The 18,627-nt window shown below is 53.6% G+C and overlaps 1 protein-coding gene across 1 annotated transcript in view; it reads left to right on the top strand.

Moving 5' to 3' along the window:
* The first annotated feature begins 619 nt into the window (after window positions 1-619).
* The window catches only part of LOC119103495 (G-protein coupled receptor moody), a 46,345-nt gene continuing 28,337 nt past the window's right edge, over window positions 620-18,627 (top strand). The window contains exon 1 of the mRNA XM_037227072.1: window positions 620-871. Within this exon, the coding sequence (XP_037082967.1) occupies window positions 701-871 (171 nt within the window). The 5' untranslated portion in view covers window positions 620-700. The remainder of the gene's footprint in view (window positions 872-18,627) is intronic.

Genomic DNA, 18,627 nt, shown 5'->3' with positions numbered 1-18,627 from the left:
GATTTGTGAGGAATAAATCTGTGGGTCCGAGACGGTGTTTGCGTGAGCCTGCCCTTGCACTTTGAAATAACGGTATGGAATAACAGCAAGATGACACATCGGACAACCATAAACGGCTTCACCGATCCAATTTATGATGTCATTATGGTTTGCCCTAGGTTAGCTTCTGGCCGTTGTAAATCTCACATAAACTTATGTGTACCATCACATCACGTTTCACCACGGTTACCGAAAGTTTCGGGTCGCTGTCCATTGGTCTGTTATCGCATGGGAAACATGTGTGGGCAGAAAAACTTCCAGTAACTCTCGAGTAATCGCACCAGTGACAATGACGCGTGACAGGAGTCGGACAATGCAGTCTGCGGAGTAGCCGCCAGAGCACCACCCACGCAGCCCTTCCACAGCCGCTGCCCGAGCGGCCAGCCCGCCCCCCAGACCTCGCCCCCGATCCCGTCTGGCCGCCGCCTGCGCGCCGGCCGTCCTGATTCCGCACGCCCCCAGGGCACACCGGCGCGCCGTCAGTCGGCGCCGGGCGCCCCGCGCGCCGACGCGTCGTCACCGCAGCACCGCTGCGAGAGGAAGCGGCGGCGGCGCGGCGGCGGCGGCGGCGGCGGCGGCGGAAGCCCGCGGCTCCGCCCCAGGCCAGTCTGCGTGAGGAGGTCAGGCGAGCGGCGGCGGTGCGGCCCCGGCGCGGCGAGCGATGGAGAACGTCACGGCGGAGGCGTCCGCGCCGCCCATGCACGAGGTGCCGCTGTTCGCCGACTACCCGGCCGGCCTGCTGCAGTTCGCCTCCGCCTTCTGCGTGCTCTACATCGTGGTGGGCATTCCCGGCAACGTCATCACCATCGCGGCGCTCAGCAGGTATAAGAAGGTGAGTACCGCTGAGTGCCGCCGAGTGCCGCCGAGCGCCCCACTCGTCTACCGGTTGTCTGGCGATAAGTGCAGCTGCGCGTGATGACGCATGGAGAGGAAGGGCCGGCGATAGGGCGCAATATCTGAGAGCAAGGGACCGCTGTTTTGTCGACAGTGAGCTACCTCTGCCCTCTCAGAGCACCGATCTCGAGCCGCGGTCTCGCGATCTCGGCGCGATCTCAGCGTCGTCTGTTAATTTTCTTCGGATTTTCCACAAAAACGGGCTGTTTCGCACTAGGTCTGTTGATCACTGTAGGGCGCTATCGCTTTCGCTTAGGCGAATTCTTTCGCTGTGGATCTGTGAAAGGAATGAAAACAATGACCACTTTTGATGATAACGACGGCGCTCGTGTTTCACAAATACGTGCTAGCTCCGCTGCGTGTTCCAAAGAATGACCGCATCATGGCTGTATTTAGCACAGTATGTTCGGACTGCACAGTGTTTTGCCATTGAGCGTTGGGTTCGGGCAAGGGCGTGCATTTACGTGCTCAAATCGTGTGCAGTCTTGACACATGGGCTACTTACTGGATATTAATTTTGCCAAGGGTATTTCGCCAATGGCTGTTTGCAATAATTTTTGACACAAAATTTACCAACTCGCCCAAGGCACGACACTGTTGAAGCGTGAAACTATCGCTAAAATGTGTGCATATTTTGATTAAGATCGAGCGTGGCACGACTTCCCGTGCTGATCTGGCGGTGACGCATGCTGTCCGTCAGATGGCACTGTGCAGCTGGCACGTATTTTACGGCATCGGCTGCTGAATCAGCGAAAAAAGTCATGTGGCTGATACCTTAGACATAAACGCGTAAAGCATTAAGGTATGCAAATATGGAACAATCGTCTCAATACAAAACACGCAAAGAAGCCGAAAATGGTGAAAACTGAGTCCGTGCACTTATTTGGTTTTCTCATAGAGGCGCACGGAAGTGACTATCAAACGGTTCCGTGCCCCTCAAATGGCAAATTATCTTGCCCAATACATCTGGAGCAACGCAAAATAGAGTGCGTGACGTCACATTTTGCACTACTCTACCGCAATCCAGCACCAACAGGCGTCAAAAACAAGCTAGAAAGGTGCCAGGGTCTGAGCTGACGCTCCCTGACGGGGTTCCGTGAGAGCCGCCACTACCGTCTCCTGGAGGCCGGGCCTCCTCATTACGACACTTCTGTGCGCACGCCTGCTTTCTGGTACATCACACGCCCGTGCGTGCGGATGTTAGCTCTGACCCGCTTGTTTTGCAATCGTCAACCTTTTCGTCTCGCTCGCTGCCTTGATCTGCAGCCCAGTGTGTGTGAACACGTACGATTGGCTGACCTTGTGTGCGTGTGCGCGTGAGCGTGTGTGTGTTGTGTGTGGGCGTGCGTCAGCGTGGGGGAGGGGGTGGGGCGCATCCATGTGGCCACACACCAGGCTCTCGCCCGAGCTTGTGTCGCAACGCCGTTGGTCTGCTGACCTGTGCTTGTGTCGTACGAGCACAGGTGTCTCAGCAAGTGTCGCACGTCCGTGGCGCGTGTTCCTGCATGTGATTGAAGACGTTGCCGTTTATTGTGTTTGAGGTCTTTTGGATGTGGTGTGCGAAGGTCATGCATGCAGCGTGTCATAGATGTGTAGTCCACATTGCTGCTCGTTAGACATGGGCATGTTGTCAGGGGAGGGCAGACTGGCAACGACGGAATGCAACAAAGGTCCAACTTAGCTCGAAGCACCCTGTCAAAAGGCTGGTGCTACGGATGAGTTTGGTGTGGAAACGCTTATCAATACATAGCCGGCTATAGATTGTCACCACTTTACCAGCCGCTGGCTGCCAATACGTCGCCATTTATTGAGTCTTTGCCAACTGGCAACTGTCACCACGTTACCAGCTGCCGGAGCCGTCACCACACTACCAATTATCCGCTGCACCACGCCTCAGCCGTTGGCTGTCGCCACTTCACCAACTATGCGCTGTCACCAGCCGCCTGAGCTGTCACCAGCGGCGCCTGCCGGCCGACCTTTTGGCCGGCGGCGGTGTTTTTGCGCCCCCGCAGTTAGCAGCTCGGCGAGCCGTTTGGCCGCTGGGCTAATTCCGCGTGGCGCCGCACCGCGACGGTGCCGGCCGACGGAGACTCGGTGCGCGGGTCAGCAGCCGTCCGCCCAGCCGCCGGGGCGGAGGACCGAGGGCGAGGCGACGGCAAGCGGACGCCCGACGCCCACTTCAGCCGCTGAGGGCGAGACGACAGCGAGCGGGCGCCCAAGGGTCAGCAGCCTCCGCCCAGCCGGCGGGGGCGGAGGGCTGAGGGCGAGGCGACAGCGAGTGGACGCCCCACGCCCGCTTCAGCCGCCGGGGGCGAGACGACAGCGAGCGGACTCTCCGCGGGTCAGCCGCCGGAGGCAGAGGGCCGGGGGTGGGACGACACCGAGCGGACGCCTCGGTTTCCTCAGAACACCGCGGTCTGGCAACGGCGCCGGGGTTACGCGCGCGGCGGTGGTGGTGAAGAAGGCACAGGATACGGCCTGGCTCATAGGGGTGACGCGCGCGGCGGCAGCGGTGTAGAAGGAACAGGAGACGGCATGGCTCGGAGGGGTGACGCGCGCGGCGGCAGCGGTGTAGAAAGAACAGGAGACGGCCTGGCTCGAAGGGGCGACGCGCGCGGCGGCAGCGGTGTAGAAGGAACAGGAGACGGCATGGCTCGGATGGGTGACGCGCGCGGCGGCAGCGGTGTAGAAGGAACAGGAGACGGTTCGGCTGGCAGCAGGCGTGGCGTGTTCTGCTTACTGACTGTCTATGGCCGCACGAGTTCGAAGGTGCTCTGAGGATGCTATGATGTAAACCACTGAGCAGTTAGACAGTGATTACCATGAGACACTCAATAAACATCCCACCCACAGCGTCTAAACTTTGTCAGTGATTACATGCAGCCCGGCTCTCCGTCTAACTAAGACTCTGCCAAGCTCATTATTATTCCAAACCGTTCTGCATGTCCATAAGTCCTTTCACGTTATCAGAATATTGAAAAGCTTTGTTTGTGGTCTAATAGCACGCGATGGCAGTCAAAACTCGTCTCGAGAGAACAGGGGCGCATACCCCAGGGGTTATGTAGCATCTCCGGGGACTTGCGTTGCCTGCAGTAATAAATACTGGATCAAAGCTAGAATTTCTGCTGAAGCACGTGGCTGTATCCTCCCCTGCAGCATTGATTCCTCCATTTCCGAGTACACGTCCATTGCTTTAAGCTAAGAGCATAACTCCAGTTTACTGCCATTTGGGCCGTCAGAGCTCTTGCGACCCGTCGTCGAGATAAGGTTAAAGTGATGATCTAGATCTTTTAATCTCAGAAAAATCGCAGCAAAGTGCAGATCGACCTTGTGTAGATTTGTCGGATGAGGTTAAAATGGAACACTTCCCCCGAGGATTGGCAATCTGGAGCAGCTTACCCGGGCGAATAAATCACGTGATCATGACTGTGTGTGTCCTTGAATCAGAATTGACTGAAAATATATGTATGGGGAGAGAAGGGGTACCCGCTCTATGAAAATGAGGTCACAAAGCGTGTGTGTTGACCTTCCTCGGACTCCTTTCATCACGTATCAACACTCACCGCGGGGGCTCCCAGAGCCGTGGACTTGCGCAAAAAATCACTCCCCGCGCGAAGCAACTTCGTTGCATCGTTCGTTTACCTTTTCCCGTCGACGGCTCAAACAAATGCCGCCGCGCCCTGTCTCGCCTGGCGCCAACCGGACGAAAGTGGCGCGTCTCGGACGAAAGCGGCACCGGCAAAAACGGCGCGGCTGAGCGGTCCTGCAGCGTCCGGTTACGAGCGCCGAGAGCGGCGGTGGCCCGGAGACGATCCATTATCAGCTGGGCTGCCGAAAAAGCGGCCTCGCGCCCGGCATTGTCCGGGACGAGCGGCGGCTGGAGGCGAGCTTGCCGACCGCGCAGGGAGTGGCTGAGCGGCGGCTGGAGGTGAGCCTTCCGACCGCGCAGGGAGTGGCTGAGCGGCGGCTGGAGGCGAGCTTACCGACCGAGCAGGGAGTGGACGAGCGCCGGCTGGAGGCGAGCCTGCCGACCGTGCAGGGAGAGGACGAGCGGCGGCTGGAGGCGAGCCTGCCGACCGTGCAGGGAGAGGACGAGCGGCGGCTGGAGGCGAGCCTTCCGACCGCGCAGGGAGTGGCTGAGCGGCGGCTGGAGGCGAGCCTGCTCTTCCAGGATAAACGCCTACGTTGTCGAGCGGAGCTCGTTCGCACCCAAACGAGCCTGCTCTGCGGAGGAGGGGAACCTTGCGCTCGGAGCCGACCGGAACGGAAAACTCCGAGCAGCAAGCCGTTCTTTCGGTCAGAGAAACTGCTCATGCAGACAGTTATTCCGCGTGTTGTCCTGGAAAGTGTGATGACAGAAGGGTTCATACTTTCGAGCGAAGCGGAATACCTACTCAGCTACCCAGTAAAAATCAAGAGCCTTTGTGGTGCATGGTGATTATCCAGCCTTATTGATCTATTATTATATACTCTAATATCAGCTAATTTATTATTTTTCAAGTCGGAGGAATTTGATACCTTAAACACAATTCGGTACAGGACGTGCGGCATAATATTTTTAACAGGCTCTCGGGCGGGGTCAAGTTGACCCCCCCGAGGGGTTTCCGGAATGGTTTCCGAACGGTGCGGTGTGGCCGCTCCCAATTTTGCACAGATGTAGGCAATGGAATAGCGGATCGTGCGGTATCAACAAATTGGATGTACCTTGTCAGGTTGTGGATCTACGACCGGTTGAAGTCGGACCATGGATTCAGCAAAATCAATTTCAAGGGAATCGTTCAATCTGATGGAAGAACGGAGTGTTAGACGAAGCCATACGTCTCTGAGATGCTTTCTTAGGCAACATAACAATTGAATGACCAAATCATATCGACCTATGGTCAGATATGAAGGTCAGGCCAAGGTCGAGACTAACCTGTTTTATTACTCTATGGCTTGCTGTGTAGGGTAGTTCTGGTGCTCATTTCGAATTAATTGATGGCAGGAACCGCATTAGACATCTTACATGGGCTTCTTATAGGTAATAATAGGTCACTGACCTAAAATGACTCAGGTCAGCATTTCGTTTTTGAGAACATACTGTTAAGCTTAAACTTTGTCGCTCATTCAAATGCAAAATTCAATATAGTCTAGTATGGTTTTGGTCACTATGATGACCGTCGAAAGGTCAAGCACGGTCACTGACCCTGAATGAGCATGCAACCTTTTACTTAGAACAGGTATGTAGGTTCGGAGGACACTTTGGAGGCCAACTTGCCGTTTGACCTTGTTTGACCTTACTTGACACAAAGATCTTGACCTAGGAGGCTCAAACATTGATTTAAGTGAGTTCATGTAGAGGCCAACACACCCTGTGAATTTGGTGTCACTAGCCCTCTTACTTCCTGCCATTTCAGTGGGGTCAAATTGAACCCCACCCGAGCAAAGGGTATTCGACCGGCCACCCGGACGCGTGTTAACTCACACAATGGTTTAACTTAAGTAGATACTCACTCCCACTATTACGAACTCCCACTTTTAATCACATTCCCACTCCCGCTTTTACTCACATTCCCACTCCCACTTTTACTCACACTTTTACGAAATGCAGCTTTTCAGATGTGTGCATGAAAAATAGTGCCATAAGCTTTTCGGCATCCACAACTGCGTTGTAAGGATCATGCGGGAAGTTGCGCGTAACAAAAATTTATTGATGCAGGATCTAAGTTCACTTGGGTTATTAACGAAATACGTGAACGGAATGAGTATGGAATCGAATATTCCTCATCGCTACAACCTTGTATTGAAAGGAGCGCTATTTCACTAGGTTTTGGATTTCACGAATATTTGGCGTTGCTACTACACTGAATTACCTCAGTCTACGAAAAAGCGACTTCTCTCTCGTTTCAATGGTCCTTTTCATTTCAATTATTTCAGCCATAGATTCAGCATGAAATCTGATGCGTGGTAGGTTTTCGTTATATCTCGAGATCCGAGAGCGACCAGATAAACCTAGGGTGGCGGGAAGAATTTCAATAAGCTGCGTTCGGAAAATCCTCTGTGTCCAATTTTGCTCCTGTCCGGACCAGGTTGGGAGCGAGCAATTGGTCCAGGCTCCTAACGCGGTAAGCCGTCAGTGTCAGCGGTCGAGGCTATTTCCCAGCGGAGCTGTACCGTAACCAGCGGCGTAAGCGGTTTCCACGAACGTCGGGATCAGTATGTCTGCCGTCAGAAACATTGCACCATGGAATACTGAACAATGTCTCCACTTTTTTGTAATTAAACTCCGTTCGTTTGCTTTTGTCGACCCCAAGTCTTTCTGGATTTCCTGAAAATATTCGGGATCTTGCGCAAACATTTCCTCATGTAGCTGTTAACTTTGCTGGCTCAAACCACGTTAACTGACTAGGCTGCAAAGTTTCCAACGGTTACCATTCCGGGCGGAAACGGACTGCCTGACCACAGCAGCCGGCAGCCAGAGCGGTGAAGTTCACGCGACACATCCCAGACTGACGGGCGGCCCATCCGGCGCGTCACGTGGTCGGCGCCCGCGGCACTGCCATCCGAACCCCGTGAACCCGTGACCCGAACCCGCACAACTGCCTCGCAGCCGCCCGGGCAAGCCCGCCACGAGCTGATGCGAGCCGGCCGTCTCCCATGTTCAGCGCCGCTCCGGCCGGAGCCCGCGCCGGCGGCGGCGGCGGCGGCGGCGGCTCGGAGGGAGCATCCTGGGATGCATCCATCACCAGCCGACGTCGAGCCGATCGTCGACACCTGAGCATCTGCCCCGGCGCGTCTGTCGTCGTCGACGATCGCTCACGACTGCGGCCGCTGCTCGGCGCGCGGTCGGCGCCGAGAGGAGCGCCTCCAGCGCGACCCACACACCCGTCCCACCGAAGCGAGGCCCAGCCCACGTCAGCCTGTCCGCTGACGGCCGTGTGGCGGACAGCCGCCCCGGCTGACCCACCTCGGCTCTGCCTGTCCAGGCTGGCGACAGATGACACGGTAGCGTGGCGCCCGCTGCCGCCCGTCCGCGCCCCAGCCGGAGCCGCCTCGCTCGTTCTTCTCCGTGGGTCCCCGCGGCGGCGGCTCGCGCTGGCCCGGCGAGCTGCGGGCGGCTCGCCGTCACGCGCCGGGCAGCGCTGCTGTCCCGGGTCTAGCCGCACCGGACACCCCGCTCTGAGGCGCCGCCGCTGACCGGCCGGCGCCCCCGGACGCCGGGTCCAGTTACACCGCAGTTACGCCCCGCCGACGCCAGCACACCTGCCCCCCGCCGCCTGCCGTCGTCTGTGTGGACGTGCCCCGGCCAGCCGCTCGCAGCTCTTGTTTATCGAGTCGCGCGGCGTCCGTTGCCTCTGTTACATGGCACGCGCCAAACACATCTGCGTCGGCTCGTTAGCGCGCCGGGAGCGCCGCCTCGGCCGGCCGTCTGTATCGGTCAGCACAGCCGGAAAGCGTCGGCTTGTGTGGCAGCGCATGCAGGGAGACGGCTTTTTGTCAGTCACCACGGAGAGGAAGCCGGCCTGCATCGATCAACATGGGAAGGAATCCGCCATGTGCCAGTCAGAGCGGGAGGGAGCTGCCATGTGCCAGTCAGCGTGGGAGAGAACCGCCATGTGCCAGTCAGCGTGGGAGGGAGCCGCCATGTGTCAGTCAGCGTTGGAGGGAGCTGCCATGTGTCAGTCAGCGTGGGAGGAGCCGCCATGTGTCAGTCAGCGTAGGAAGGAGCCGCCATGTGTCAGTCAGCGTAGGGAGGGAGCTGCCATGTATTGGCCAGCACTGAGAGGTTTGTTACTATCAACGCAAGGAAGGCGTCCGTTTGTGTCGGTCAGCACGGAGAGAGGAGCGGGGATGGCGGCCATATCCCCTTACCGTCAGCATCGGCAGCTTTGTCCGCCACTGCTCTTGCGGCCACCGTCGCGCCCTGTTTTTGTAGCCATTCTATCCGCATTAGACACGCCCCATAGAGGACGACGACGACAACAGATTCGAGGGACTTACACAACGAGGTAGTGGGCTTATATATTAGTACAGTTCCTGCTTCGGCAGAGATGGCAATGCTGCGTGTTCGATAGGTTTTAAAAACGACGATCCGCTTCCGCCATGGTGTGCTCTGAACGCTGTTCCTGCCCGGGGCGAACCGCCGTTGATTATTTTGGGTGTTAGGGGTCATATATTTCCCACCAGAGTTAAGTTTATGGCTGTTTCCAGGCATACATTCGCAGCGAAGCGCCCGTGAGCAAATTTATTGACCGTTCGTGTCGCTGGCTCCTATAATCAAGACGTACGCCCTACGTTCGGGGAGAATTGCGCGATAAAGCTGTTCCGCTTCAACTACAGGTCTGACAGCCGAAATTGCTGGAACACTTGGACGCTGTCAGAGGCAGTCCGCGAAGTACTGCCACTTTTGAGTCCTCAGGCCCGCAAGGCGTGGGGCTAAAAAAACAATAGGTCGTTTAGCGGGCGTTCCTGACTACGTTGAGGGTATTGGCTCATATTCTGTATCTTAGATTATTACGCTTGTGCTTTCTAAACTACAAAGTGATGTGTAATTAGCTATGAACTGTTGATAATAAGTGTCAGTGGAAAAGAAGTCATTTCTTTAAGCACAAATGATAAAAAAGGGAGGTTGCATTTTATTTCAGTGTTCCACTTGTGCAATACATGCTATGTCATGCGCATACAATTGATGATATGTTGCAGCTGCAATAGTAGACTGTCACGGCTTACTAACAGGCAAACCTACACTTAGGTACAAGGACTATGCATTATGCATGAGCTATGCATTCTGAGAGGATGAGATTTCAACACAACAGCCAGATCTTTAATGGGTCTAGCTTCCTATTCAGATAGTGGGCTCCAGCTTAAGCCTCTAACAGCGTAATAAATTTAGCCATTTATCTTTGCCCAGCCCACCCCAAGCCTATCAATATCCTGCAAAACGTCACTTCTGGATTTTGCATATTTGACAAATAAATCACAGGTCACAGAGAAAAAGATCCCATACAAACACTCAATGGCTTATAGGCTCATCTGGCGGATGCAACTACGCAGCATGTGCTCAAACAGCAGGCACCGCCAATGCCTTGATTTAATTGAAAGCACGGTCCTGCAATGAAGTTCCAAAACATGCCTGTGGAATCCATAACAGGGAACCAATCCAGTCTTCTGCAGTTCAGACCTTATCTGCAAATTATGTTACTTTGTATAGCAATGCTTCTTGCTATATTCACACACTGATTTGGTATTTGGTCAGGAGGAAATCCGCAGAAAAACACCAATCAACAAGCCTTCCCAGCGATCATAGTTAGGGTTCCAAATAAACGCATGGGAGGACGAAGTCGGCGCAAGGGGTTGCTCGTCAGCTGTTTAAGGAGCTTGGATGCGCAAAACGGCCTTTTACGTGGCGCACGGACGAGCTGGTGCTTGCTAGTCACGATTAAATGGATGGTTAGCTGTCCGCGGTAAGGCCTGGAAACGGGGTCAGTTATGACGTCACTTATGACGCATCTCCCATCAACAAATGATCCGCTTATTGCCCGTTACTTATCATGTGGCATGATGATGCCGAGGCTAGTTGGCATGAGGCATTACGCGTACACCCATATGTAAGGCATTTGGAGCATAAATCCATCATAACGAGAACGGTTCTATAGTTGGGCTCTAAGCCTCTTTGCTGGAAGCAGGTAAGCAAAGTCAGCCATCACTCAGGTAACCACCGCTGGTTATGAAAATGGGAAAGGCGTTATTCCAGTGTCTGATAGCCAATAACAATGTTATGGATAGTCTTTCAGTGAAGGTGTTTGTGTGTGAGGTTATTCATTTTGCATTGCATATACCAGTGTATGTTTGTGAAATTGACACCTTGGCTGGCTTAAAGCACCTACTACCTTTGGGCTTTGGATAACCTAACTTGGTTTGCATAAGGCGGGCCCGCATGTATACATATGTAGGACTGGTATCATTATATGAAATCATGTAAGTGTAAAGTCAGTCTTGGTTTTGGCATTTTAATCCGGGTTTGCGTGGTTTGATTTTTTGCCTTTCGAAGCACAACTTGCTGGTTCGTTTGGAAGAACATTCTGAACGACCAAGAGGATGCTGTCTTCGACAAAAAGGATTTATACCTGTGACCAACGGGATGGCATGTGTTGGTTCTTCAGCAGTCTTGTCAAAATAAGTCATGGTTCTAGATCTCAGTGTTAGTTTATAAAAACAGTTGTAGGCAAAAATGCATGCAAATCTGGAGCTGAATGTGGAGGCCCTTATGATATGATCAAGCTATGTATTTGCACCCGGAATTAATATAAGGTCTATTTATGTTAGCCATGAAAAACGTAATAGAAGAGATCAACATGCTCTGTTTTGACACTAATAACATTCGAATGTTGGGGATGTGTACATGGCGTGAAAACTCAGGCCATCGGGCCGATTGGGGCTTTTTTTGGGGGGGGGGGGCACTTGTTAACGGGGCCGGCGCGGGCTTTCAAATTTGGGTGCGTGGCGGGTGCGGGTATTCCAAAAAGAAAAGGTGGCGTCTTTAGTCTGCAGCCTATAATTGTGTTCGCAAACTAGACTGGCCTACAGAGAGCTTAACGCGCCTTTAAGTTGGGAAGCTGCAATTTTATATTCAGCATGGGGCTGAACCTTAACAGAGCTTTTCACTGATAATTGTATATTACACTTGCAAAAATGGTCAACGTGAACAAGCATACGTTTTGCCTACTTGCTATGGCGGATCGTAATCAGCGTCGACGCGGCAAAATATGCGAGTGATGATGGAGATTGGAATACTAGTCACGTTTTTATCAGACCAACGATATGAAATGCTTTACGTTTCACAGTGACGTTTTCTTTCAAAACATGTTCGGACACATTAAACGTTTTGCTGGTTTTATATATATATATATATATATATATATATATATATATATATATATGGGGCTTTTTTGGGGGGGGGCACTTGTTAACGGGGCCGGTTATATATATAACACGTTATATATATATATATATATATATATATATATATATATATATATATATATATATATATATTCTATTTCGTTATATATATAACACGTTATGTATATATATATATATATATATATATATATATATATATATATATATATATATATATATATATATATATATATATATATATATATATATATATATATCTATATCTATATCTATATCTATATCTATATCTATATCTATATCTATATATATATATATATATATATATATATATATATATATATATATATATATATATATATATCTATATCTATATATATCTATATATATCTATATGTATATGTATATCTATATCTATATCTATATCTATATATATACATGTATATATATATATATAGATATATATATATATATATATATATATATATATATATATGCATATATATATATATATATATATATATATATATATATATATATATATATATATATATATATATATATATATATATATATATATATGTGTGTGTGTGTGTGTGTGTGTGTGTGTGTGTGTGTGTGTGTGTGTGTGTGTGTGTGTGTGTGTGTGTGTGTGTGTGTGTGTGTATTTGTGAGTGAGTGTGTATGTGGGTCTGTATATATGCCACCGCTCTTATTTTATAATTGTGTGCATATTTGATGCATCCATGCACTTGTACATGGAGGTGGGCCTTATTACCAACGCAATTATGGAAAATGTTGGAGCATAGACAAGTGCCTTATGCATAAGATAAGACAAGATAAGAGAAGTGATAATGGCATTGGGATGGTTTCCTGCCATCATGTCTGTAGTTCTTCCAGATGATATATGTCAGGAATTAGGGCCTGCTGCCAGTGTAACAGGCAGTCTTGTTGATGGATCTGTATGCTCAATATATGCGTACGTGCTTGTAGGTGCAAATGTATTTTTGACTACATATTCTTAACTGGTGTCCTCAATGCGGTATTTTATCACGCATATTTAGGTCTTATGCTTGTGATGCCGCGTGTTCACCGAAAGGAGTCTTGGCAACTTACAATCGGCGGTGCGTAGTCAACTAAGTCAGCAAGATATTTGTCAGTGTTCAACTCTATGCTTACCAAAGTTTTCCAAAAAAACCTTACGAGTGATATACATCATATATTATAGTTACACGTCGTATTTTATTGGGTTAATGGTTGCATCACAAGTCCGCCACTCAGATCTACGACCGTATTATTTGCTTTAAACTCAATGGTAGTTGCTGATGGATTGGATCGCATTTTCAGCGTACTCCAATGACATTTGCAAACTGCTCAAGTCACTCAGAGGATTCCCATGCAGTGTTTTAAAGCAGTGCTGCGTTTCTTGACCTTTTGTGAAAAGTAACCACCACACCAAAAACCAACTAGCTGAAACTAACCAGGACAATAAAGACGGCCGATAGAAATGATCATGTCTGTCAAATACATATTCGTTAGCACATGCGCTAGATGCCAGGTACGTAAACATAAGCAGGAAAACGGGGGAAAAATGGAAAAAACACCGGGGGCGCATTTCAGCTATACAACGAAATAGAACTAAAAACTTAAAAACGCAGCTTGCATCGTTGTGTGCGAAATCCTCACATGGGGTATTATGGCCTGACACGGAATCGAGGACTTCTAGGAAATACATCATGCTGGTGGTAGTTGCAACCGGGCCGCGAAATGCAGCAAGAAGCAAATATTCAAATCAAATATTGTCCAACAGCCGACATCATGGTCTGCTTCTGCGCAGAGTAATTCCTGAAGAGTTATGCCGCAGTGGCCTGCGCATACAGTTCTCGCGCATGAAAATCAACTCGCGAAGTACGCGCAACGGTTTATAAAACTCGGTATATCAAATCGAAATAGGATGCCCACTCACAGAAGCTCACAAAAAACTTGTTTGGATGTTTCTTCCAACACAATATGTATAGCATCATATGACGAAAATTCGCAGCACTCACAACATCCTGGGCCTCGTAGGCGCCGTAATGAACTTCCGGGTTTGTTTAAATTTACGGCCACCTGGCTAGATCGCAGTGGCGTCAGCGAGAGTACCTCATATCCGCAATGTTAAACCCCCGGAATAAATCCCTTGCCTCAAACCCACCACGCGAAAATTCTAGGGCTGTACTTGAATAAGACATTGATCATGAAATATTTTGGGAGGTGCACACTAGGTCGCACGTCTTGGCTTTGGTCAGGGTATTTATGAGAATGTTGTTTTATTGCTGGCAAATATGATGAAGTTTGCGATGCCGAAAATCAACCAGTTATCTCCAATTCCAGTAACATTAGGGGTACATTTTGCTCAACATCCTGATGCATGGAAACGGGGAAGCGGGGCGGAAGGGGGTCTCAGGATTTATTCAAGGCTGGCAGATCATGACAGTCCAGTGCAGCTAATTAAACTAACTACTGCAGCCTCGGACCAGCTGCTGTCGTCTGCATGAGCTCCCATGATTATTCAAAAGATTTCAAATGACCTCCGCTCGCGTATGACCGCAGCGCAGCGTCTCAGTGACCTCCCTGACCTTGCCGTTGTCGTCCGGAGTCCTGTGACCTTATGACGTATCACGGCCGAGTGCAGCTGTGGCGGATGCACACCCTACACCAGGTGTCAACTGCTTCGCGACAGACGACGGCATGTGGTGTCTGGTTCGGACGTAATTTGAGCGGCAGAGTAAAGTACGCTCCTGCAGAGAGGGCATGGGGCGGTAACCAGGCGACCGGTGTGGAGCTGAACTGACTCCGGCGAACAGACGGGCAGCAGTATTGCTGCATGCACAGAGCGGTCCCCAGGCCATTATGATCTCGCGCGTGGAGGTTATGCATCGGTTTTAGAATATTCCACGCTATGCTCATAATGCCCAACCCATGATCAGAGACCTCCCAACCAGCCTGCAGTTGTTGCCTGTCCTTCAGGCGCTCCGGCAGACAGCGATCTGTGTACGTTTGCGGAAATCCGTGGTGGAAATGGTTCACTTTTCATGAGGCCAGTCCGACCCGGGATCCTGCTCACACTCCGAGCTAACAGCCCGGCCCCCACCCTCGGCCAGAAAGGCCGGAAGCACACAATACGGTGGGAAAAAGAGGCCCCAAAGCGCCACCGGACTTCGTGAGATTTAACGCGGGACGAGGCCTCCCCAGAACACACTCCCCACCAGACCGCCCGAAAACACACTCCCAACCAGACCGCCCTAGAACATATCCTCACCAGAGTGCCCCAGGCTACACTCCACGTCAGACCGCCCCAGGTTACGCTCCTCCCCAGACCGCCTCAGGCCACACTCTTCACCAGACCGCTCCAGGCCACACTCCCCACCAGACCGCTCCAGAACACACTCCCCACCAGACTGCCCCAGGACATACCCTCCACCACACCGCCTCAGGCCACACTCCCCACCAGACCGCCCCAGAACACACTCCCCACCAGACTGCCCCAGGACACACTCCCCACCAGACCGCCCCAGAACACACTCCCCACCAGACCGCCCCAGAACACACTCCCCACCAGACTGCCCCAGGACATACCCTCCACCACACCGCCTCAGGCCACACTCCCCACCAAACTGCTCCAGGCCACACCCCTCACCAAACCGCCTCAGGCCACACCCCCCACCAGACCGCCTCAGGCCACACTCCCCACCGGACCGCCCCAGGCAACACTCCCCACCAGACCGCCCCAGAACACACTCCCCACCAGACCGCCCCAGGCCACACTCCCCACCAGACCGCCCCAGGCCACACTCCGCGCCGGAAGCCGCGGCGCCGGCGGCCACCGGAGGGGAAGCATTAGCGGACCTCCGATGAACGTTTGAGCCCCCGGTCGGAAGCGCGCGATTTATCACGGCGGCGCCGGAGGCCGGGCGCAGTGATCAGCGCGGCGGCCAGCAAGGGGCAGCGCGATTAATTGCCGGTGCCGGCGCCGTCTGTGAGCCCTCGCTGCTGAGGTGGCGCCGCCGCCCCGGCCAGCGCGCCGGTCACCAGCGCTGCTGTCCGGTCAGCAGAGGCGCCCGGGGGCGGCGACGGCCGCTCGCTCACTGTCCGCGACGGTGACGCTGCCGCGTGACGGATGACGGCCTGCGCTGTGACTGGTGTCGGCCCCTGGCTGTGAGCTGAGGCCGCTCCGCCGTGACGCTGACAGTTATTGCTGTGTCGTGTGACGGCCTGCGCTGTGACACATGGCGGTCTTCGCTGCGAGTGATGGCAGTCTCCGAGGTGACTGATCATAACCACGGTTGTGACAGATGGCAGTCACTACTGTGATGGACGGCGGTCATTCTGTTGACCAAAAAGATATTGCCCGAACGGCCCTGTTCCTCAGACTGATGACGGTGGATCTGCACTTTCAGGGCCCCCGTTGTGGCGGTAGTAGATGGCTCTGAAGTATTCGGTCAGTGCGCTGGTGCGGTGATGATGCACGACCGGCACGCATTTACCTTCTCACTGAACGGCAATAATAATCGAATTCGGTTCGCCAGTATGCTGCCACAACTGGCAAGACCGCACTCGGCTGTAGCTGGGGACGACCAGCTGCTCGGCTCAAATTGGCTGACTTGACAGGTTGCTAGCCGTCGTGACGGGCCTCCGGCGCTCACTGCCAGCCACGACCCGCGCCGGCTGGCCAGCCGACGCTGTTCCGTCGCTCCCGGCTGGCGCGCGCCTCCTCCCGGCCGCAGCCGCGCGCGGAACGGCGCGACGCGCTCCGTCGGCGATCTCCGACCGGAAGCGGACGTGAATGCGGTTTGAAGGCTGAGAGCCGCCGGCTGGCGCCATCGCCGGCTGGACGCTGTGATCAACACGGCGATGATGGGGCCCATCCGCCCTGCGGACCGCGCTCTGGGCGATGGCCAGGAGCCGGTGGCTCTGGAGCTGGCAGGAGACGGCCCGGCGCCGTGCTGGTGGTGCCCCGGGCAGCGGCTGGCCTCCACGCTTCGTTCTGATGAGTCAGATTCGTGTAATCGCCGGAGGTCATGTTGCGGTGGGCTCAGACTGACTCGTAAGCCTGGTTCGCTTCAAGAATGGCTGTTGCAGACGCGACTATTTCTATGGTATGCCTCAGCAGTGGTAGAATGATGCAGAAGGAGATGACATTCATTATGGCACACGTTCAATACTGCAATCGAATGATATTAACCAAAAGGCGATGGAGATATTTCAGCTGTATGCCCCCGTACTGTCGCCGCACAGGCTCTGCTGATGGTGCTGTGGTTGCCGTTGCAGCGCAGTTTTGACTTTGAAGGCTGTGGCTACGCGGTTACTGATTATGTCTGTTACGGTTGCTACCGGAAGGCAGTTGCTTGTGATTGTTATGAGCGACGAAAGCGGCTGCATGACATTAGGACTTTTTGGTTATTACAACTATGGCTTCGAAGCGGCTGTTTGTGACTGATAATTACTACGACTGTGGCTGTAGGGCGCTTGGACACCGTGGTTATTCGTGTATGGCTGAAGGGCGGTTTTTGTTTGTAGTTGCTATGCCCTCAACTGCAGGGCGCCTGTTTGTTGTTGCTTCGTCTGTACCGACGGGGCAGTTGTTTGTAGTTTGTCGACAACCATCGGTGGCTGTAGAGCTGCCTCGCTGCCATCGGACAGACGGTATGTCCTCAAAACAAAGACGCGCCGGCCGGCCAGCCGCGCCTTGCCATTTGTCCCGACGTTATCTCGGCATCCCGACGAGGTTATCGCCGACGTGCTTCAGTCAGCGGTGCTCCGACGGGCGCCGATACCGGCCTGACGGACCGCCCGCGGGTGCAGCCGAGGTCGAGACCGCCGCCAGGCGCCGGTACCGACCTGACGGACCGCCCGCGGGCGCAGCCGAGGTCGAGACCGCCGCCGGGCCGCCGGACCGCCGGGCGCCGGTACCGGGCTGACGGACCGCCCGCGGGCGCAGCCGAGGTCGAGACCGCCGCCGGGCGCCGGTACCGGCCTGACGGACCGCCCGCGGGCGCAGCCGAGGTCGAGACCGCCGCCGGGCGCCGGTACCGGCCCGACGGACCGCCCGCGGGCGCAGCCGAGGTCGAGACCGCCGCCGGGCCGCCTGACGCCAGGCGCCGGTACAGGTGCATCGTTCGCGGCTACCTGACTCCCCGACTGGACGACTGACGCGCTTGGAAAAAAAAACACCGTGAAGGGCTTCTGCATCGTTTCGTGCGCTTATATCCTGGGACAATTGCGGCCCAGGCAACAACCGCACGGCGTACACAGAATGCCTGCGGTAAGAAACGAGCCTCGGGATCCCGAAGGCCGGGTTGGGTCCCGGCTCCGCCGGCAGCTATGCTCATCCCTGCAAAGCGCACGCGTGTGGTGGATGGCGGTGTCTGACGTGTCTGACGTCACCGTTGTGACAGACCGTCACTGCTGTGACGGATGACGCTCACTGCTATGACGGATGACGGCTCGTTGATGGCACTGATGCTGGCCTCTGCGGTCACGCATAACGGCCACTCCCGTAACCGATGAGATATTGTCCGTATGCCTTCCGTCGCTCGGTTAGACTGATGGCCACATGTCCGCACGGTCTCAGGCCTCACCACGACTGACGACCGTTCGTGTGCCTTCGTCGCTCGGTTGGACTGACGGCCACATGCCTGCACGGTCTCAGGCCTCACCACGACTGGCGACCGTCCGTATGCCTTCGTCGCTCGGTTGGACTGGGAGTCACATGCCCGCACGGTCTCAGGCCTCACCGGGACTGGCGACCGTCGG

Source organism: Pollicipes pollicipes, unplaced genomic scaffold (assembly GCF_011947565.3).
Source record: "Pollicipes pollicipes isolate AB1234 unplaced genomic scaffold, Ppol_2.1 Scaffold_2555;HRSCAF=2994_pilon_pilon_pilon, whole genome shotgun sequence".
NCBI lineage: Eukaryota > Metazoa > Arthropoda > Thecostraca > Pollicipedomorpha > Pollicipedidae > Pollicipes > Pollicipes pollicipes.
Note: the sequence above shows the minus strand (reverse complement) of the source record. Positions and strands in the feature narration are given on the sequence as shown.